The sequence below is a fragment of the Ochotona princeps genome, chromosome 19 (assembly GCF_030435755.1).
Source record: "Ochotona princeps isolate mOchPri1 chromosome 19, mOchPri1.hap1, whole genome shotgun sequence".
Taxonomy (NCBI): Eukaryota; Metazoa; Chordata; class Mammalia; order Lagomorpha; family Ochotonidae; genus Ochotona; species Ochotona princeps.
The window spans coordinates 23,990,922-24,013,760 of record NC_080850.1 but is presented as its reverse complement, the minus strand read 5'-3'; the positions used below and the strand labels follow the sequence as shown (position 1 = coordinate 24,013,760).

The window sequence follows — 22,839 nt, the reverse complement described above, 5'->3', positions numbered from 1 at the left end:
CTCACAGGGCTGCTGTGAGTAAATGAAATAGCCATCAAAGGGCAAGCAACCTGCTGAGCAGTAAGTGTTCATGTCTTTCAGTAGTAGTACAAGAAACAATGCAACAGGTCTTGCTGCCCAACAAATTGGTGTAAGTACTGTGTAGAAAGGAGTTCAGGGGAGGTAGATAGGGGAGGTTTCCTATTTTCGACTGATCTGGGCACACAGATGACTCTTTTCCTACAGGTGAAATGTGTGATTAAAAGAGGAGACCTTAGGATACACAAAATCTGAATACATTGCTAAATCTCCAGGAAGAGAAACTGGGAGGGGACTTAGGAGGGTGGAGATTTCCCTTTCAGCCTTAGAAAGGTTGTGCCATATGTAAATATTACCTACTCTAAATAAAATAACACTAAAATAACTTTCATCAATAGCCTTTTGGAATAAAGGGCTTGCAGAAATTATCGGAAGAGAAGAAGGTGACTGGCAAGGCAGCACCCACAGATGGCTAGTCAACTGAGAGTTCTCACATGCCCAGGGGCCTGTTGTGATGTAAGTCCCAGGCCAGTGTCCCAGGGATTCCCTGATTCAGAAGATCTGAGGAGTGTTGGGTGAATTTGCACTTTAGATGACTTCCCAGGCACTTCTAATCTTGACTCATCTGGCTGCAGAAGTGGGTCCAGTCACATGACCCATGCTGGGTGACCTCACCTCCTCCCCTGTGTGACTTTCCCCTTACAGGGATGGCGTTCCATACTGCGAGTCCGACTACCACTCCCAGTTTGGCATTAAGTGTGAGACCTGCGACCGATACATCAGCGGCAGGGTCTTGGAGGTGAGTGAATGCTAGCAACGGTGGAGGTCTCTGAGCAGGGAGGGTTTATGACTGCAAAAGTCATCACAGAGGAAGGACAAAGTCAGGTTGTACTGCTTCTCCCAAGACCTCAACCTCGTCTAGCTTTGCTTGCTACGTGAACTTGAGCACATAATCTTGTACATCCCCAAAATGAGAAGCTGGATGAAATTATTTCCCAGCTGTGCCAGGAAAATCAGTTGCCTCTTTGAGCTTAAACCCAGACAGATTGCTGGAGAGTGTCAATTACAATTTTCTCCCCAGTCCTGCCTGAGGAGGGAAACCTTTTTTTATTTGTTAAGTATTTGGTAATGTGCTGATTTAAGAACCAGCTTGTCTAGCAGCCTGCTCCCTAAATCCTTCTTGGCTGGTCGTTACCATGGCAACAGCTCTCCCTAGCCTCCCATGCACAGCTCACTCTGCCAGGACAGAGAACCTGCAGCCCCCTGGCTGAGCCGCTACCCAAACACCCCGTAAACTGACCTTCCTGCCTTCCCACAACTTGTGTGGCTAGAAATTGTCTTCTTATGTTTCATATTATTCAGAAACAGGAAAGAGTTGGCACCAAGGAAAAAAACATAGCTTTAGGGTAGGAACAACTGGGTTCAAATATTGTCTCTACTGCCTATCCAAGGCTCAGTGTTTCCATCTGACAGTGACTGGGGAAGAGCAGACCGGCTCTGCTGTTATGATCAGAGTCATTAATGCTGCCACATGTGGCCAGTTATCCAGGGTCACCTGGAGTGTTGAATTGAGAAGGCTCCTGCTGTTACATTTGGGCTCAGCATAACAGAGTATAGCGATTCTGAAGATAGGAGGAGACGCACTGAAGCAGGGTCCTGTGGATGAAGAGGAGGCCAGCATTTGGAAAGCAAAAGGAAGGATGAGCTTCACTCTTCAGGGAACAGAGAAAAGGGACCAAGGGACAGAGTTCTGGGGCCAATGGAGTATAGCACTTAGAGCAAATTGTTTCTGGGCTCTGTAGATGAGGTTTAGAAGCTTGGGTTCTCTACTAAATGAAATGGAAAGCCATCAGAGGGTTTAATCCAAGGACTACCAAGACAAGGTTATGTCTTTGAAAGATTGTCTTGGCTACCCCATGGAGAGCTGACTGTAGGGAGTCAGCGCTAGCCAAGAAAACCCATAGAGCTGGTCAAAGATTCAGCAGATATTGACAGCAGGAGCACAGCAATGGCTGTTAGGCCCAGGTTTCCTGGAATACAAGGATAGGGATTTTGTGTGATTCTCTGGGAAATGTAGAGCCATAGAGAGACTGAGCTAGAGAGACCTGGAATAACTGGACCATTAATGGATGCAGGCTAACCTTGAAGGGAGGAATCTGGAAGGAGAGGCCAGTGAGGAGGCCCTGGTGTGAATGAGGCAGAGGGCTCAAAAGGCAAAAAGTTCGTGCCCCTAAAATGGTAAAGCTATCATGTGACAATCAAAATGTTTTCCATTGTAATTTAAAAACTTTAGAACACTGACGATTTTACAGAATGCATTATTTACAGAATGTGTGTATAGATTTCAAAGAGAGAAATCAGGTCAGATACATAGGAATGAGAATTAAATTGGCATCAAATTTCTCATCAGCAACACTGGATGCTAGAAAACAGTACAGCTAAGCCTTCGAATTTTTTCCTTTTTTTTTTAATGGAACAACATGGCTATATGCAAATTTATTTAGGGTTAATTTAATTTTGCATTCATCTAATTTGTTGATCTTAAGATTTAAGTGATTAAAAATGTTATTAACAGACACAATCCATCTTAATGATAAGACAGCAAAATGTAAATTGAGTCAGCAGATCTGTATATAGTTTCTCTCCCTCTTTTCCAGCTATATTGAATTATAGCTGATAAATAAAAATTGTTGAAGGAGATGTACTAGCAATGGAGAGGGAATCCTTCATCTCTGACATTGTGGAAGCAGGATTCCAATAGGTTTGCAACTGTGGTCCAATCTGTGGGTATTTATGGAGGAAAAAAGCCAAAATGTGTACCAAAGTATCGAGCCCGGGTAAGAGGAAGTTCATCTGCATGGTGGAAAAGAAGCAAGTCTCATTTGCAATGGGTTGGGATCAAAATCTCAGAGAGGTTTCATAAAGGCAGTCAGGAAAAAGTGGATCACAGCTCAGACACAAGGCTCAAGCCTAGAAGAGACAATCTCAAACAGAAAAAAAGAAAAAGAAAAAAAAACCCAACATTTGGATAATTGAGAGTCATCAGGATATCTAAGACAAGGCTGAGGAGAGAGGGCGGGAAGAGAGGGGAGGGGGAGCCGAAGCCAGCTCTGAGGAGGTGTAGAAAGAAATGTAGCTGGAAGAGGATGTGAAGGGTTGTTCCGGATGGGGAGGAGCATGGTGTGGGCAGCAAAGGCATAGAGCTTCAGGAAGCATGGTGAGGTGAATCAGTGTTAGTCAAACTTCACAGAGCAAGGAAGGACTGTGTGGGCTGAGAAAAAGGTGTTGGATGTGGGGCAAGGCACCTAGTTTGTCCTGGGGTGATGCAGCAGTGAGATGGGAGATCACAATAGCAGGCTTTTTCTTTCAAAAAGGAACTCTGGTTACATGTAGGGCTGCAGATGAGAATGTGTTTCAGCATTTCCAAACTGCTTTGTAATTCTGTGGAGGTGGCTGCCTTTTCTCGATGTGACTGTTTAGCATGTGGTAGGTTCCCCTTCTCTTATCCATCCCCCACTCTCCCTAAACCCTCCCCTCAACAGCTGGGACTGGGTTTTCATTGATTGCATTTGTACATGGATCCATTAACATCTTAGTATGATTGATTTTTTTCTTGAGCTACAAGAGACTTTTAGCAATTAACTAGTTCAACCCCTTCATTTTACAGATGAGAAAAGTAGGATCCAAGATAGAGGTACTTGTCCATTGTTAGACAGTATTTCTGTTAGAAAGCAAACTATGATCTAGGGCTTCAGTCTCTTCTATCCCATACTGATACACCCCTCAGACATCCAAGGGTCTCTGAGGCAGCTTGATGTCAGGGGAAAAAAAAGAACATGGTTGCAGTAAAACAGCCCTGGATTCAAGCCATATATCACTTTTAGCTTGAGCTCCTCACTGTTACTTTCTTTGGGTCTTATTTAAATCTACCAACAGAAAATATTACTGTCATTTAATTCTTAATGAATATGCCATAACTTTTTGGTTGCAAATATAAAAACTATACTCAATTGTCTCAGGCCAAAAAGGAAATCTATTTGTTCCCATAATAAAGATTTCAGGAGTAAGTCTGGCTTCAGCCTCAGCTGGATCTAAAGCTTAAACAAAGTCATTCTGGAGTCACTGGCCATCCCGGCCCCACTCTTTTCTACGTTAGCTTTATTCTCAGGAAGGCTCTTTGCAGTGGAGAGATAAACACCAGTCACTCCAGACTTGTAGTGTCACTTGATCCAGCATTCCCAGCGGAAAGTGAGCTGATCCAAGCTGATCATCTTGGGATTCACTCTTCCTACATGATTTCAGGCCCATTCCTGAACAGCTGACTCATAAAGGTGGAATATACCTATTGTTCAGAGTAGCGCTAATTAACCATAGGGAATAATGTGGAGATGGGTGTACCATCAAGAAAAGGTTTGATGTTGTTTCTGGAGGAAGAGGGAAAGATATTGCCCAGGCAGGAACAATTGCCCATTGCAGGGTCCATCATGTTGCCTGACATGCAACAGGTGCTTAATTGTTTATTTTCTTCTTCTCATGCACCTCTTCCCTCCCAGCCATCCCATAATCCCATCTTCAGTGACACAGTTCAGTATGCAGAGTCATGCCTGTGCCCTCCTTAACTGTGATGGGCACTAAGGAGAACCCAGGCCTGTTTTCCCTCTGCTGCATTTCCCAGCCCTGTTTATCATCTGGTCCTCTCCAAAATGGGTCCATTTTTCCCTTGCCATGTTTATTCACTATTTTCTTGACTTCAGTTTGTTAACAGAGAGTGGGTTCATCTTTTCATACTGATTTGACTTCTCCTTATGTAGGGTGCAGGCTGCCCTAACAGCCTCTCTTCCCTCTCTTACTTCTGTCTTGGCTGTGACATTTAAGAAGATGCTAAACTTTAGTTCTGCCAAGGCTCTGCTTCCATCCTGGAAAGCAGGTCTATAATTGAAAAGCTAAAGAGACATGGAGTGGGAAGAGGCTACTAATTAAACTGATTATCCTTGTCATGGTATGAGAGAAACACTCCAGCTTGGGAAAATAGCAGATTCGTTCTAAAGCCTGAATATAGTTTGTTTTGATGACAACAAGAATCTTTTCTCATTGGTGGGAACCACATAAACAACCAAGAATGGAAAAAAATATAGAAATTACTTTTTTTCTTTGGTAAAAATTAGCCCTTTCTACATTCTTGCTAAGATTTTAGAATAAACTGAGTATCTCCAGAATAATCAAACCCATTCCAATACATGAATCCCAACAAAACAAGGTTTAGAAATAGCTTTTCTTATTACACCATTGTAATTTCTGAACTGGAAAAAATCAATTAGCATTAGATCAAATAATGGCTTAAAGAGGGGACTTTATAATGCCCTAATGTCGACTAGTTTCCCCCAGATATTAACCGTGTATTAAAGTAAAATGAAACCTTGTCTTGACATGCAAAATATTCCTTTACAAAAAACTGCACCTTCTGATGAATCTCTACACAGAGTTTCTTCTTTATAAAAATTCTGGAGCCACCATCAAAAGGCCCTTAGATGTCAAGTCCTCTTGACTAGCAGCATTTTGATGTCAGAATCGCCAGTGTGGAGGGAATCAGGAGCTGGCACTGACTCTCCCTGTTCCAGCCTCAACACTGCATGGGAGACCTTGGTCACAAGCTGCCCCAAGGCTATTTCATCCCCCACAAAAAAACCTCACAGCTGCAAAGCATTTCCATTGTGGGAAGAAGGGAAGGGAGAGCAGGGACCGGGGTTCACCAGAGTCATACGGGATGAACTGGAGGTAAGACAGAGGCTCCAAAGGGCAAGAATCAAGGGTCAGGAACTCTTCGCCAGGTCCTAGCTTTTTAAGTCCTGTTATTTATACACTGAGCCTAAAAATATGTCCTTCATATATACTCACAGTTTTGTCCACATCTGTGTGAACCTATTACACTTGTTGAATGTTTTGAACTTGTCTTTAAGTTTTAAAACAGTTTATACAACATAACAGGAAAAACAGTATCACTTGCCATATTGTAAGTAATGCAAAAATGAGTACAAGGAAAAGGAAAATGTGTCTTATTTAAAAAAAATCATGGAGTCAATGACTTTTGCCAAAATAAATTTGTCTTTTTTAAAAAAAGATTTATTGGCCCCGGCGGCGTGGCCTAGCGGCTAAAAGTCCTCGCCTTGAAAGCCCCGGGATCCCATATGGGCACTGGTTCTAATCCCGGCAGCTCCACTTCCCATCCAGCTCCCTGCTTGTGGCCTGGGAAAGCAGTCGAGGACGGCCCAAAGCTTTGGGACCCTGCACCCGCGTGGGAGACCCGGAAGAGGTTTCTGGTTCCCAGCATCGGATTGGCGCACACCGGCCCGTTGCGGCTCACTTGGGGAGTGAAACATCGGATGGAAGATCTTCCTCTCTGTCTCTCCTCCTCTCTGTATATCCGGCTTTCCAATAATAATAAATCTTTAAAAAAAAAAAGATTTATTTATTTGAAAGGCATAGTTACAGAGAAGGAAAGAGAGAGATCTTCTTCTGCCAGGGGCCAGAACTAAATCCAGGCCTCCCACAATGCTGGCAGGGACCCATGTTTGGGAGCCATTTTTCACTGCTTTCCCAGGTGCATTAGCAAGGAGCTGTATTGGAAGTGAAGCAGCCGGAACTTGAACCAGCACCCATGTTGGACAAAGGCATCACAGACTCAACCTATTGTGCCAGAACGCCAGCCACTAAACTTATCTTTCAATTCCATTTTTCATAAACTTTCTGAAGTCTCTTCAAATGGCTCTAATTATTTTTCTGTGTGTGTGTGTGTGTGTGTGTGTAGGCTTCAAGCCTCACAGCTGTTATCATTCTTTAAAAGATAGTTAGTATTCAACAGATGTTAAAGGCCTCTGGCACTAAAGTGATACTCTCTCCTAATAAAAATCAGAAGAACTTATTAAGCCTTGAAAGAGAGATCTTTTTTCACTGATCTAATGTTACTAAATCTTAAACTCATATGCTACTTAAAATGATTTTAGGTACTGGTAGTCCATTTCCCCAGAAGTAGGGAGGTGAGACCAGTGGTCTCCTAACAACCTTAGGACCATGAAGAAGCCAATAACACTGTTAATGTCTAAACCCAACCCTATGCATTGTACAAAAGTCCTGGCTCTGACATACTATCTATTTCTTGTCATAGGCAGGAGGGAAGCACTACCATCCAACCTGTGCCAGATGTGTACGCTGCCACCAGATGTTCACTGAAGGAGAGGAGATGTACCTCACAGGTAAACAAATAGGATGCTATGTAAGGCATTCTGATCATCATACAACTGGAAAGAAGACACAATCTCCTTTTGTTTCAGTGTTACATTTGCTTTTGGCTTGTCCTCAAAATTACAATTAATGCTCCCTTCTCTGGTCAGTTGGGGAAAGTTGCTGGTGTGGCTAATATGAAGTGACATGTAATCTGCCTTCCATCCTTCTGCACCTCCACCCGCTGCTCAGCTGGCCTGCTTCCCTGGCAGTGCTCTGAGAAGGCTCCCCTGGCTCTGCCTGGGGTGGGAGGCTGAGCTGTGTGGGGCAAAGGTGTCAGGAAACCTAGAGAGACACAATCAGAGTGGCCACAGTAGCACTTTTCTCCCTATCCTTTATGCCTGCTCAGGTCTTCCAGGGACTCAGGAATGCACAGAAAGGTGTGGGGATGCTTATAGCCCCCAAGGGCAAACCAGAGCTGCTTTCTTCTGCTACTTCCTAGGACCCAGGCCTCGTGTATCAGGATTCTTACAACGGTTATCTAACCTGGCTCCAAGTGCTCCGTTGTCTGCCTAGTGCACCACCCAGGGCATCACAGTTCTTCTGGCTCTAGCCCCACACCCAGGGGTCTTCCAGGCCCTTCCCTACTTAGGTACAATCATGTAGGTATATCAGCTTAGGTATAAACATGGAGTCTAGCATTTAAGATCTCACCAAGACTCCAAACTTTCTAGCCTTAAGCATACTCAACCCTTAGCTGACAAAGCTAACATTCCATCACTTATTCAGTCCACTCAGCTGATCTTTCCTGAGCACCCACTCATGCCAGGGTCATATTTGGATACAACCACAACCCTACAGTCCAGCAACGGGTCCAGGTATTAGTCAATAACCACTCAAATAAATGTCAGCAGTAGTGAGTTTTATGACAGGGAGAAGCATGCATTATATGAGCACATAATGAGGTGGGAAGAGACTCAGGGAAGGCTCCTGCTGAAGAGCTGAGATAGACCATCAGTGGCACCGACTGGTGTCTGAGTCTGTTTGGCTGCCACAGCACATGACATAAGTCAGGGTGGCCTAGAAGCCACAAATACTTATTTCCTATAGTACTGGAGGCTGGGAAGCCCAAGGCCAAGGTGCCAGCAGATTTGATCTCTGGTAAAGACTTGCATTTTCTTTTTTTTTTTTTTAAAGATTTATTATTATTAATGGAAAGCCGGATATACAGAGAGGAGGAGAGACAGAGAGGAAGATCTTCCATCCGATGTTTCACTCCCCAAGTGAGCCGCAACGGGCCAGTGCGCGCCAATCCGATGCTGGGAACCAGGAACCTCTTCCGGGTTTCCCATGCGGTGCAGGGTCCCAAAGCTTTGGGCCGTCCTCGACTGCTTTCCCAGGCCACAAACAGGGAGCTGGATGGGAAGTGGAGCTGCCGGGATTAGAACCGGTGCCCATATGGGATCCCGGGGCTTTCAAGGCGAGGACTTTTAGCCGCTAGGCCACGCCGCCGGGCCCCAAGACTTGCATTTTCATAGATGACTTGCTGTACCCTAACGTGATGAGAGGATCCAGCTCTCTGGGGCCTCAATGAGAACTCTAATTCCATTGGATCTGCCCTCCTGACTCGTCACCTTCCAAAAGGCCCCTCCACCTCGCAATACTACCACATGGAAGGGTGGGGAGTAGAATTTCAACATCTGGATTTGGGAGGAAATAAATATAAAGTCTGTAACACCTAGACAAAAAGGGCAGTAATGGGAGGTGCCAGCCTGAGGGCACAAAAGTGGGTGGGGTGATGGCACATACGTAAGATCCAGATGTGCTGCTGTGCAGCTTGTGTGCAGACAGAGGTGAGAGTGAAGCTGGGGGCAAGCAGGACCACTTGGGCTGACCCTCATCACAAGGCAGTGTCCAGTCCCTGATATGAACTCACAGCCCTTCTCCTTGTCTTCCTGTGCTCCACGACCACCACCAGATTAAGCTCAGTTCAGTCACTACATGCTCCATAAATACCCCATCCCCCCAGCCCACCCACAGGGCAACACAATCCCTCATCCCTGAATTCCCACTCTTGTCTGCACCTGGAGTACTTCAAGCTACTCGAAAGAGTTGTTGACCTTTTCAAGAGCCCATACTCCTGACATTGACCCCCTCAATCCTGACCTTGGCCTCAGGGTAACCTGTTTCACAGATGGTTGTTGTTGGTTGAATCACTACAATCACTCAACCCCAAATGCTTTAATAGTCACCCTGGTGAGCAGTGATGGCCCTTGCTCCAGGTTTCTCCAAAAAGTAGCTCTAAGGCCAAGAGGTAGTTACAGGGACTATGTCTTCCTATCCAGCTTGCCCTAGACATAAACACTCATGGGCATGAGTTCCCTCAAGATTGAATAAGTCCCCTGTACCTGGGGAAGAGTTTCTCAACCTTGGCACTGCCATCTCAGCCTATAAAGGCTGTAGTCCTGTGCACTGCATTTAGTGTCATGTGTGATCTTCACCCACAGGATACTAATAAAGTACCTCTTCCTGTCGTGACAACAAAAATGTCTCAGATGTTACCAAATGTCTCCAGGGTGGTTCTCAGTTGAGAACCCCTGGCCTAGAGCTCAACAGAAACCTGTGCCATCTTTGGAAATTCTGGTACAGGGATCCCCATATGGGATTGCACAAGGTGACCATTTCTAAGATGGTATGTCTCTATCATTATTCTTATGTACTGTCACAGGTATTAGAGGTAGAAGGGTACCAGGGGTCACCGTAACAAGTGACAGTCCTCATTGTGTAAATTGGAAGTGCAGGCCCAGAGAAAGGGAAAGACTTGCAGGAGAACCAGAGAATTCATGTGCAAAGCAGGACCTGGCCTTGGGGCTGTCCCTCTTGGATTTTGTTCATCTCACCTCCTAGGACCCAGGCCTGGCTGCTACTCAGATCCTTGCCCCTTTCCATGAACACCAATCCTGTGGTGCCTGGGCCCCCAGTGGTCAAATGTGATGTGTTCATGGACCCTGACTACCAGGGGAATCTGGTGTTTCTCTTCATTTGAAAATGTGTTGCAGTGTGCCTTTCACTCTCTCTCATAAACACATCTTCTAGTGTTGAAATCATCCTCATATTCACATACTTACTTGGGCATCCCCAGGATAATCAACATGTCTATCTTCTTGCCAAAATTCCTAACCCAATCTGCCCCCATTTAATGCTCTGACCTACACTGCCTTGGGTTGACCAGGCTATGTTGCTTACATAGACTTCAACCTTAAGTTAGTCTCCAAGCTTTCTGAACCTTTGTTGCCTCCTCTAAAATATACTGGTAAGAGCCTCCTATAATATATAGGTACCTGAGTTCACAATGTATGGGAAGCTCCCAATTGATTTATTTAACAGATACCTATGGAACACTTACTGTGTAGCAGATATCAGAGACATAGCAGTAACCAAATCAAAGTTGCTGTCTTCACAGCACTCGAGCCTCAAGGGTTAGAGCTTCGCTATTCCTGTTCACACAGATACCAAAAGAGTTAAGCAATGAACAGCTTTGTGATCGTGAGAGAGAACACACCATCAAACCGGAGGCAGAAATGCCTCCAGGAGGTGGGAGATATTCTTGGTAATGAGGAAGGGCCTGTCACCCTCTCATTAATTGCCCCCATCCCTACCCTGGCTCCTGGGAGTGTGGGTGTAATTGCAGGGATTTCAAGGACCTTCCTCAAGGGATGCTGAGTGATTCTTAAGAGGAGCTGGGCCATGCAGTGCTAGATAGTCACTGTGGGTATTCTTTGGGGGTAGAAACCAATGAGAGTTCTGTGACCACTGGGATCTGGGCTTTGGAGGTCCAGGTGGAAGTACCAGGACTCCAAATGATAGCCCTCAGAAAGGGCAAGAACACTTTGCTCTTGGGAGCACAGGAATGGAAAGAGCCAACCATGAGTCAGGACTTATGGATCCAAGCACCAGCATCTCGGTCTCTTCCTTTATTCATTATTTGAAGACACTGTTGTCCTTCATTCACCCATCTCAGTGGAAGCCATGCTATGTCCTAGATACTGACATAAGTTGAATTGGGGTACCATGAAAGTGTTTCTTATTCAGGGATACTAGGAAAAGTTTCCCTGAAGCAAAGATCTTGAAAGTCAGTAAGAGGTAGGAAATGAAGAATTGCGGAAGAAGAAATAACAGCAAGTGCAATCCCTGCCCCCCTGCTACCACAACCACCAGTGGGAAGAAGCATTGCATGCTTGCAGAAATTGAAGCAAGTTCACATTTCTGATGCTCAGAGAGCAGGCATATACCACAGGGTCCTCATGAACATTAGGGATGAAAAGGAGAGTGATTACTCCATAAGGCAATGATGTGACAGAGCTGGGGTGCCTGCAAAGATTACAAACCCAGTCTAGTCAGCTCTAGAGCTGGACAGTCTGTGACTGGCAAATGGTCCTTAGGAGATGCCTGTGGCTGCTTTGTTGTGCTTAATTGCTGTCTGATGGGCTCTAATTGGGAGAAGTCTGATGCTGAAGGAGGGCGTCCAGAGCCCCAGGAGACTGGAGCAAGTTTTATTTCTTTAAAGTTCTGTTGTGCATTCAGTCTTTTAACTGCCTCTGCTAAGATGCCAAATTTCTAATGTTTGTTATCCAAACACTTCATTTGGGATTCAACAGGAAATTAGGTCACTGGTTTTGTACAGCGAAATAATAGCCAGAATTCTGCAGATTTGAGGCAAAACTTACACTGAAATCACGAAAGTGACAATTGTTGGGCCAGTCAGAGTTTTTCTGAACCCCAGATGTGCTTCAGGAGATGGATTTTGTCTCTGACCAAGTGTTCCTGAATCCAGGAAAAGGGGGAAGATAGATACTTTTTCCCTCCACTCTCCAGTTCTAAGGACCTCAGAAACCTCCAGAAACACAGGAGTTCAAGATCAGACAGTTTTCTGTTATCAGTTTTATATTGTTTATTTAACTAAACCCCCACCTCAGGCATGAACTCACTTATGAAATCCTGAACAAACATTGTTTGCTAAGAAAAGTACGGTAGCAAATTGTAGGCTTGCCAATAATAATATGCCATCCACTGATATTTGTTGAGTATTTACTATGTGCCAAGTGCTATACTCAGAGTTTTCAATGCTTTATCCTCACAACACCCTTGAGCTAAAACAAGTAATGTCCTCATTTTAAAGAACAAAAGTTTAGAGTTTATGTCGCTTGGCCAAGGTTAGCTAGCTTGTGTTGCTAGCATTTCTTTAAGGCATTTCTCTTGTATCTGTTGTCAAAATGTTTAGGCAGTGTAGTTCAGAGCTAGCCTTCTATATTTTGTGACTCTCATAAAATTGCTTGCCAGCCTTTGTGGTTAGGTGTATATCTCTAGGGAGTGGGTCTGGAACTTTGTCCAGATTTTCAACAGGTGCCCATAACCCAGAACAAAGTCAAAAGTCTAAGCTCCCTGAATATGCAAACCCAAAATGGAGCCTGAAGGCTTGCGTTGATGATTGCACCAAACCCCTTTTCTTGCATAACTGAGACTATTTCAGATCCAGGGTTTTTTTAGTTCAGATGATACAAAGTCCTGGAATCAGGGGGCGTGCCTTTCTGGCATAGCTGGAGATGCCACTGATATTTAGCAAAGGCCTCATTTTCTTTTGCCAGTTAACTCAGAAAAGGTGCTCTGGGCTAACAGATGCCAGTGCAGTGCCTCAGTTGGTACAGGTTGTGGCACGCCAGCACTCACTCCATGATTTGCATGTCTTATCAAACCACACTTAAAAAGGTACTATTGTAGTATTTGTTTGCTATAATTTTGTAGTTCAGCATTATTACTTTAAATTGGGTCTCTCCTAACAGCTTAGGCTGTAGGAGTTATGCTTAGATACTTTAAATCTTATGTTTCCCCAATTCTGCTCCATAATTTTAGATTCCTCAAACATATCCTGTTCTTGTACTAAATCGATATTTCCTAAAATCTGACTCTACTAAGCATATTTCCTTTCAGAGTACATTTTAATTTTTGATGAGCTGCCATTTCTTTTTTAAAGATTTTAAGGATTACCAAACATCTTGAATCCTATGGAAAATATTTCAGTGTAGTGGTTCACGATTTGTATTTCTGAAGTCTGTCTCCAGCTTGCTCCTCTCAGGTCACCACAGACTCAAGATGATCAGACCATTTTCTCTCCAGCTTTATGTCACGTCTACTTCGACAGCCAATTTGTCCATGTTGATCAGAATCAGGTCCGGGGTAGCAATTTCCCTTGTTGCTTCCTCTATTTTCTGAGAAACAAAACTGCCTGCCAGGCAAGGCAAGAACTTGTCAGACACTCTGGTTTTAGCTCGATGAGATGGTTTATTAGCTTGGACTTTCTAGGTGGCAGAAACTTGACTTAAACAACATTAGGCAAAGGGATTGACGGAATCACAGAACTGAAAGGACTCTAGGAGCAGCTGGTTGAAGAGCATGTGGTTGTCAGCAGGTGGGAAGAGACCCTGGCCAGGCCTTATCGTCCAACAGTACAGAGAAGTAGCACTCCCTGCTAAGCTAAGCAGAGAAGTCCCCGAGAGACTCTGCTCCCATGCCCAGGCCAGGACTGGGAGATGGACAAGCAGGCAAGACATTTATGATCCCAAGTCCCAATGCCCCCATTTATAAAAGAGGAATGAGGGAGCTGGCACAATGGCTCAATTGGCTAATCCTCCACCTTCAATTGCCAGCATCCCATATGAGTGCCGGTTCATGTCCCAGCTGCTCCACATCCCATCCAGCTCTGCTTATGGCCTGGGAAGGCACAGGAGGATGGCCTAAATCCTTGTGCTCCTGCACTTATATAAGAGATCCAGAGGAAGCTCCTGTCTTCAGAATGGCCCAGCTCCAGCCATTGCAGCCACTTGGAGAGTGAACCAGCAGATGGGAGATCCTTCTATCTCTCCTTCTCTCTGTGATCTTTCTAATAAAAATAAATGAATCTTTTTTAAGAAAGAAGAATGAAGACAGAGCCCCGTTAACAGGACTGTTGTGAGCTTTATGTGAGCTAATGTATGGTGCAGGCTCAGCAAGCGGTGTGGCACTGCTGCTCCGCCAGTCTGAGGTCATGATAGGAGTAAAGGGCATTCCCCATAACGTAGTGCACCAATCACTTAGAATAGTGTCAACCATCATTGCTATCCGGAGCATTCAGCGTAGGGCCCAGCATATGTACTCAGTAAATGTCAATTATCAACATTTTTGAAATTTAACTTCTCATTATTTTTTATTTAACTGCTATTATTACAAAATGTATAGCATGAGGTCTGGCACAGGAAGTTTATTAATATTAGTTACAACATCAACAATAAGAATAGGATAGTAAGAATGCTTAGTGCCTGGTGCATACTAAGCCTTTAATATGTTGTAATTACTGTCCACACTGTTGTTTGCAGCAGTTATTTCCTGAGCGTTACTGGGCACCCAGTACTAGCATGCTCCTCTCCTCATCTAGCCTGGGATCCTCATGGCAATCGACTTCAGGACAATCAAACACTTTCTTCCATCCACCTATTTGTTAAGCTTCCAGCCCACTTCATTAGGTCAGCTGCGAGCAAGCCAGTCTTTCCCACTTCTCCTGAGGTGCCCTCAAGCCTGGGCACAAGCCCAGTTTCCCAGGAGGGCATGTTGGCAAACACCCCAGCTTCTGCTCAGCGACTCCACCTGCTCAGCCAGGCTTTCAACGACTGCATCCTCCTCCTCAGATCAGGTCCAGGCTCCCAGGAGTCGGGATAAACACACCACACCAAACCCACCCAAGGGTCTCCATGACTTGGTCTCCAGAACCAAACAAGTTCCGGGCACACAGATTATGTTTTAGATTGCATAAGGGCGATAATGACAGTAACTGACCCATACATAATGTCTAACAGAAACACTATTCTAAGTCATATATATATATATATATATATATATATATATATATATACATATACATGTATGTATATGTGTGTATGTGTGTGTACATGTATGAGATAGAGACTGTAGTTGCACAACAGTATGATTGTACTAAAAGCTACTAAATTGTACACTTTATGGTAAGTAATTTTATGTTCTGTGAATTTTACATCAATAATAAAAAGTCTAGAGAAGAAACTTTCCATAAGAAAATACTCTGGCTGAATCAGAACCCAAAAACTCAAATGCCCACATCAGTCAATAAGAAAGACCTGGACCTGGACATCTGTGTTCCTGGCGACCTGCAGTGCCTAAAAACATTCAGACTCAAACATGTTTAAAACCGCAGCGCTGACCAAACAGAACCTTGGATGGGCTGCTTTCAGTAACTGCTGTATTTGTGAACTCTGGCTGGTTCTTGTGGAAGATTATGGCACAAGCTCCAGCTTTGACATTTTTTAAAGGCACTGGCAAATTGAATTTCAAGGTCCAGCAGAGAAGTTGGTAGGTTCCCAAAGATCAGATCAATCACAAATATTATAGGTATGGTGTGTGATACAGCCAGTCAGAGAGATAAGACTGTTGACTCTGCTAGGGATTTGAAACAGACTTAATGCTGGGAGACAGTACTGGAGAGTCAGATCTCTATCTCTGGATCAGCTGGTATAGAAACAACTACTCCTTCACTGCCCAAACCCTTGCAGCAGGTTTCAACTGCAGAAGCTGCAATTGTGAGCCATAGTCTCAGAGGACAATAGCATGTGACTTGTGGAACCAACAGCCTGCAACAAGAAAAGACATTGCATTCTTATAAGAAGCTAGAGTCCCATCTTATATCTTTTCCCTATGATATTGTAAAGAAAAGAATTTGGAGTACAATCTGGAATTTAATCCTGCAGTTCTCAAATTTAGGGTCTTCATCTCTCCTGGAATTCCCAGGCCTTACCTTCATGAAGACTTTGCAAGAAGGAACCAGAAATCTGCATTTTACCAGGTTGCAAGATAGGGGTCCCATGGGTCACACTAGACAAACCCCCATCTAGTGAATAGTCTGTGGACAATGGGATTGTGTCTATCAGGTCAGAGTCTAGATTGTACTATTTGTCCGAATCTCTGATCCCAATCTAGAAAATTCAACTAACCTCACAGAATTTTCAAGTTCTTTTTACTTATTTGTTCATTTAATGAATATTTATTGATAATCTGCCATCTTTGCACATAAAACAAATGTGACTCCCTCTTTTCACAAACTTTACATTTCGCTGGAATTGTTAAAGGCAAACAATTATTTTCTACATTTAAAAAGGTAGAAATAGAATGTCTAAGGATTGGAAGGATGGTCAAAGTCCTTTAGTATAACTACCTTGAAGGTGGTTTTCCTCCACAATATCCTCACTGATTAATTATCTGTCCAGTGTGTACTTTAATATTTCTGGAAGCAGGGAGCCCACTTTCAACTGAATATAGACATTCGTCCCTGAAATTTCCACCCCTTAGATTTAGCTCTCATTTATAAGGCCTGCAAAGAAAGTGAATGCTTATTCCCACAGAGTCATTAAAACATTCCAAAACAGTGCTTAAATTGCTCAGTCCTCTTCAGGATGCAAATCCCTGCACTGGGGCCTAATTTAGAGTCCCCTCCCTCTTCCAGTTATCATCCTCCTCTGATATACTCCACCATCGTTTTGGTGGTTGTTGTTGTTGCTCTGTCTGCTTAATTTTATTTTATTTTATTGGAAAGTCAGATATGCAGAGAAAGAGGAGAGACAGAGGGGAAGATCTTCCATCCATTGATTCACTCCCCTAGTGGTCGCAACACCCAGGAGCTTCTTCTGGGTCTCCCAAGCAGGGCCGTCCTTGACTGCTTTCCCAGGCCACAAGGAGGGAGCTGGATGGGAAGCGGGGCTGCCAAGATTAGAACTGGGGCCCATATGGGATCCTGGTGCATGCAAGACAAGACTTTAGCCACTAGGCTACCATGCCAGGCCCTGTTTATTTTTTTAAATGCAGTTAGGGTACAATCAGTCTACTCATGCATTTACTTATGAGACACACATAGTCCAGACATTGTGTTCTGGCTCTGGCTCCGGGGACAAAGTCTACAAAAAAGAATAACCATGACCTTCCCTCTGGAAGTTATCTTTCTGTCAATGTCATTGTTGAGCTATGGCCAAGGGCACAAATGCAGCAGACAATTTCAAAGGGATCTTCCCTCTGAAAAATGAAAAAAATTCACCTTTTGTTTCCTTCTTTTATCTAAGCTCATTGATAGCTTCCAATTGCCTTCTCACCTTCTTTAACTTAAACAACACAATACCAGCTTCTAAACTTTTGATATTTTTCATTTCTAACTATATTTTCTTTTTTGCCTTTGATTCTTACCACCCCACCTCATTTCACATGTAAACATGTTTTCCTGTATGTAGAATGCTGAAGTGTTTCTCAGTTTCATTTCAAAACAGGTAAATTAATGTCATGAATCAAAAATCAAGAGCCCACCCAATCCAACCCCCTGTGTTATATATCACCTCCATTAACAAGGATGCCTAATCCCTACACCTTCCCTATATACTTTTACTGAATCTCACATCTTACTCAGGCTGCTGTGTCCATCCACCTTGTCCACTTCCTGCAGTAACCTGTAACCTGCCAGGACCACAGTGGTAAACAATTTCCCACAGAATCAGAAGTAGTGCAAAGAGGAACCGGAAATGCTGTCTCTAATAACCCAGGAAAGCAGGGATCCTGACCCACAGCTTGGTAGTGGACACACCCTGTGATTGCTAAATCAAGCCACAGGCCCAGGGTCCCTCTACTGGACTCTGAGAGCCATTGCATTTTACTTTAGAAGAAATTAAACTTGTGTTGAACAGTTAGAAACATCCAAAAACTGTTCATCAAGCATTCCTAGTTTACAGAAGATAAAATTTGTTCTAGAACTTCATTTTGGGGTTAAAAATAATCTCCATGAAAGCTTAATCCCACTTCTGTTTTAATCAAATGAAGAAACTGGGATTCAAGGAGAGGGTGTGTTGGCGGCCAGGCAGAGACAGGAACCCAGGGCTCTTGACTTGAGGACTATCCTTTCTCCTCTTTTTCTAGATCCTATTCAGCCTTACACAATCCACCTACCCCTGAATCTCTAGCCAGTACTCTAGTTCTAATGGTTGAAGCCACAAACTATAATGGAAAATATATCCTAGAAACAAAGTCACACAAACAACTGCCATCTGGGTGTTCAGGAATCTAGCCATTTGCTGGCTGCTTTCCTTTTAGGGCTGCTTATGAGAGGAATGGATCCAGAGGGATAATGTGTTCCTATTTTTCCTCCTAATCCAGGCCACCTGTCCCTTCTTGGGGGAATGCATAGTATTTGGGGCTTCCTATTAACATGTGACCAGCCACCTGTTGTTCATGCCTTTCCAAATTGGCCTATGCAGCCTGGGACCAGCCAAATGGACCCCTACAGGAAACAAAATGTGGGCATTAGCAACATACTAAATTTGAAAAGTCTGGAGTCTCTGAGGAATTAGCACATCAAGACGAAGCTCCCAAGCAGAATGCACAATGTAACACCACCTCCTCTTAAATGTGATAAGATAGTGTTGATGGACTGTCAGGGTCTTTGAAGAAAAAGAAGGCTGGAGTCCACCACAGTCTGTCATTTTCTTTCATCCCCACTGCCATTCACTCATTCAACAAATATTTATTGACCACCTGCTACATGTCACTCACTGCCAATCGTCCACTCATCTATTTGTCCCACAAACTTCTATGGACCTCGGCTAAGGGCAAAGTCCCTTACTGCATGCAGTGCAAGATACAGCAATGTGTAAAGCTCAGCCCTTGGCAAGAGGGGTCTCTTAATTTAGTCAGGGTGATAAATTCACAAGCCAGTGTATTTACAACTGTGTGTTTGGAGGGGGATCAAAAGGAGTATGGATCACAGAGGACAGAGAAGTCACTCCCAGCTCACAGGTAAGAAGGCTTACAAGACAGTATTGTGTGAGATCTGTCACTTGAGGACTGTGCAGGATTTGGACACAAAGAGGAAGTGCGTGACCTGTTAAATTGGTGCAACAGTGAGAGGCTCTAGCAGGGACCTGGGGAAACCAAGGAGATTCTCTGGGTTGATGTATAGGGTACATGTTCAACCTTGGGGATAAATAGAGGTGGGGATGAAGAAAGATTCCAAGTACTGGTAGAATCAAAGGTTTGAACCCTTGTTATTTTCCTGGCTCTTTAGGTTCTGAGGTTTGGCACCCCATCTGTAAACAGGCAGCCCGGGCAGAGAAGAAGTTAAAGGTAAGCAAGTTAGTCATGATGCCTGCCCAGCACTGCTGCATGGCTGCTGTTGTCCTAGTATGGGGAGGTCTGCTCTTGTACAGAATCTTCATTCCTTTATGTGTACATTCCAAGCTTATTCCTGTATTGCTGGCTTTTCTTAATGGTAACACTTGCCTTGTGCAATTTTTGAGGGGACTGTGACATTGGCATGAAAGCACTCTGAAAATTGTAAAGCACTATATTTGTGTGGGTTTTTGAGTGTTTCTGGGACAACAGCATTAACCTACCAAGGCTGGCCAAAATGGCAGCCTCTCTGAAGAGCTCCTACCAGAATTTTTCCTTAGTCAAGGGAACTTACTACTAATAATAACTGTTAATATTGTCACAGTAGCTGACAGTTTACAAAGCATGTTCACAGATACTGTCTGATTTTATTTCTTCAACCTCATGAGCCACATGAAGCAATAAAGTTTATCTTGGCTTTACCTATAAAATAGGTTTAAAGAAGGTATTATTTGCCCACAGTAATGCAGCCAGGCAGAAGCACAGCAGGGTCCCCAGGCTTGCAACAGGCCAGCTGAGGTCCAGGCCCTTCTGGGTGATTGAGCTCTGACAAATTCCATGAAGGCCTAAGAATGGGATCATGATGCTGCAGGGAGTGTGTGGACCCAGGAACCCAGCTGGGTCCTTGATACTGGGGGCAGGGTTGTGGGACAAACTTGATGATGCCCATCAAGTCGTAATACCCTGGTCCTGAATCTCAACCTGGTTCCTTGGGATTCTGTTACCTGCTGGAGTTTCCCCCAAGTGAAAACATATGTACTCTCTCTGACAGCTGGAGAAATGGGTCCCCACTGCTATCACATCCACCCAGTGTGAGTTTTATGAAAGAGCGGATGAATGCTTTGGAACCATGACATTTTTTTTCACTGTTTATCCCAAGGACTCTCCCCTTAAAAGTTTGAGAAGAGCTAATTTTTCTTTTCTGTCTCAATGTCTTCCTCTTCAGTGGCAATTAAAACTTTAGATATATATAGAGCCCTGGTGCTTTTTGCTATCTGCATGCCACCTATGTCACTATGTACTGAATACTTTGTCTTTAAATCAACTCTGCAACTTTACTTATGTAAACATTACTATAAAATAATATTATGTCACCATGTGTAAACTAATAATACTTGCTATCAGCAGAAAGTTCCCAGGGATTGAATTCAATGACAATACAAAAATTCTAGCTAGTTATGTTGCCTACACTGTCTTTGTTTAAAAAGGAAAATTAGCAATTGTTGAAAACAAATTGAGAGTTTCTCTCAATCTAATCAAAAGGAGTGAAATAAAATGCTACATTTCATTCTCATTCTGTGACTCAGTATTATCAAATGTTCCACTTGAGTTCATCTTACCAGAGCCACCTTAGTCTAGCAGTCACAATTTGGGACACACCGCTGCATAGCCCCACTTAGGATACAGTATCTCAAATATAGTATGAGCCATTTGAGAGGAAATTAGGCTTTCTTAGTGCTCATTCCCTCAACCTAGTCCAAGTGGTGGTCTCTCACTTCCCCCAACCTAGTCCAAGGTACAGTCTCACTCCAATGTCTTCATCTCTCCCACAGCATAGACGGACATCTGAAACCTCCATCTCACCCCCTGGATCCAGCATTGGATCACCCAACCGAGTCATCTGCGTACGTATCACCTGTCCGCCACTGAAAGACCTTTCTTTCCCCAGCCTGGTATCTAGAAAGTTTCTTAGGATGAGAGAGCTATCAGGTTTTCATCTAACTGGAATTTGGCACCTGACTGTATACCAGGTCTTGAGGATACACTGGAGCACAGGGAGGACACAGACCCTGCCCTCAGGAAGCACACAGTCTAATAAGTCCAGGGATGCAAGGGTAATGTAGAGGTCTGTGGAGCACAGAAAAGAAGGTACAATGATGGCAAGCAACCTTACTGAGTTCTGAAACCGAACAAGGTACCTCCCCTTTCTTGTCCATTAACTGAGACAAGAGCAAGATGAAAACTGGAGGTTGGTTGGACATTAGGTGAAATATCCATGTGGTACTAATAGTGAGTGATAAAGAGGCAGAAAGGAGAAAGAAGCCACATATATGTGTATACACGGCCATCAGGAATTTGAAGACATGAAGAAGAGCTTTCTCATCATGGGAGAAGTCCAGACCAACCATGTGTATCGAAATTCCAATCTCCAGGGCCTTCAAACTTAGAGACTTACCACTTGCCTAAGATGTAGGACGGACGTCTGTATAAAGGGACAAAGGTTGAGCTAGATGGCTTTCATTCATTCAATAATCATGTGCTGAGCAATTGCTCAGTGCTACACACTGTGCCTTGCCCCAGGGATGTGGTGGTGAGCAACACAGACCTGGTTACTCAGCCAGAACACTGACACATAGTGCCCTGGATCACCACTGTAATTACAATGAGTGCTTGCAGGGGATGGGCATGAATAGAGAGCTCTGCAGATGTTACAAATGAGCAAAGGAACCTCAGAGGCCAGGACTGGCCAGAACAAATCATCCCAAGGAAGAAACATTCAGGCTCAGAGCTGAAGGACCAACATAGCTAATGGGGAGGTAGAGCCAGGGATAACTGAAATGAGCAGCAAACATCAACGTGATTAATTCTGGGCTCCTCCGGCTCCTACAAGTCAAAGGAACCAAAAGGTAGAGGAAACAGTCAATAGCAGGAAACTGCTCTTAATAAGAAGTTCTACATACAGGCCCCACACCAGCCACCCCTGGGTGGGCCTTGACACTTCTGGTAGATCATTATTACAAATCTATACCCAGTCTCTTCTATGATCCCTGAATAATGTCTATTGATGGGACTGTCTCCTTTCCTTTCTTCCCACTGTCACATGAAGAAAAAAATCAGAATATCATTGGCTTCAACCTCAAAATGGGTCAGTATACACTGACTGTGGCTGTCACAGAGGATAAACTACCTTGATCACAGGCTATACTCATTGAAGATTCCTGTCTAGAACCATAGAAGATAGTGCCCTTGGTCGTATGAATGGGGCCAGACCACAGCAGGATTTGTGGGCCTGCTTTGCAAGGTCATTAACAAATGTGAGCATCTCTCTCCCCAAGAATTATTGGGCTGTAAGAGCTCAGTGAGATGCTGCACTGTGACACCATTAATCACTAGCTGTTCTCCCTGGACCAAGCTTTGTGAAATAAATTAGACTGGAGTCCTGGAGAAAGCCTCACAGAACTGACCCTTTGAGAGTTATACAGTGGCACCAGAGGGCACCTGCACCCAGGCCATCCAACAGGCACATATGCATACTGAGATAAGTTGTGCCTGCATCCTAGCATAGACACAGATCTCCCTTTCCACTCTCTCTCACCTTTACAGAGCCTCATATGTAGCCAT

The 22,839-nt window shown here is 44.0% G+C and overlaps 1 protein-coding gene across 4 annotated transcripts in view; it reads left to right on the top strand.

The window, feature by feature from the left end:
- Nucleotides 1-22,839, top strand: part of ABLIM3 (actin binding LIM protein family member 3) — a 111,893-nt gene that overhangs the window by 63,483 nt on the left and 25,571 nt on the right. For all 4 annotated transcript variants that reach the window (XM_058677278.1, XM_058677277.1, XM_058677276.1 and 1 more), the window contains 4 exons: nt 724-817; nt 7,181-7,268; nt 19,394-19,452; nt 21,051-21,122. In XM_058677278.1, coding sequence (XP_058533261.1) covers nt 724-817; nt 7,181-7,268; nt 19,394-19,452; nt 21,051-21,122 — 313 coding nt within the window. The remainder of the gene's footprint in view (nt 1-723; nt 818-7,180; nt 7,269-19,393; nt 19,453-21,050; nt 21,123-22,839) is intronic.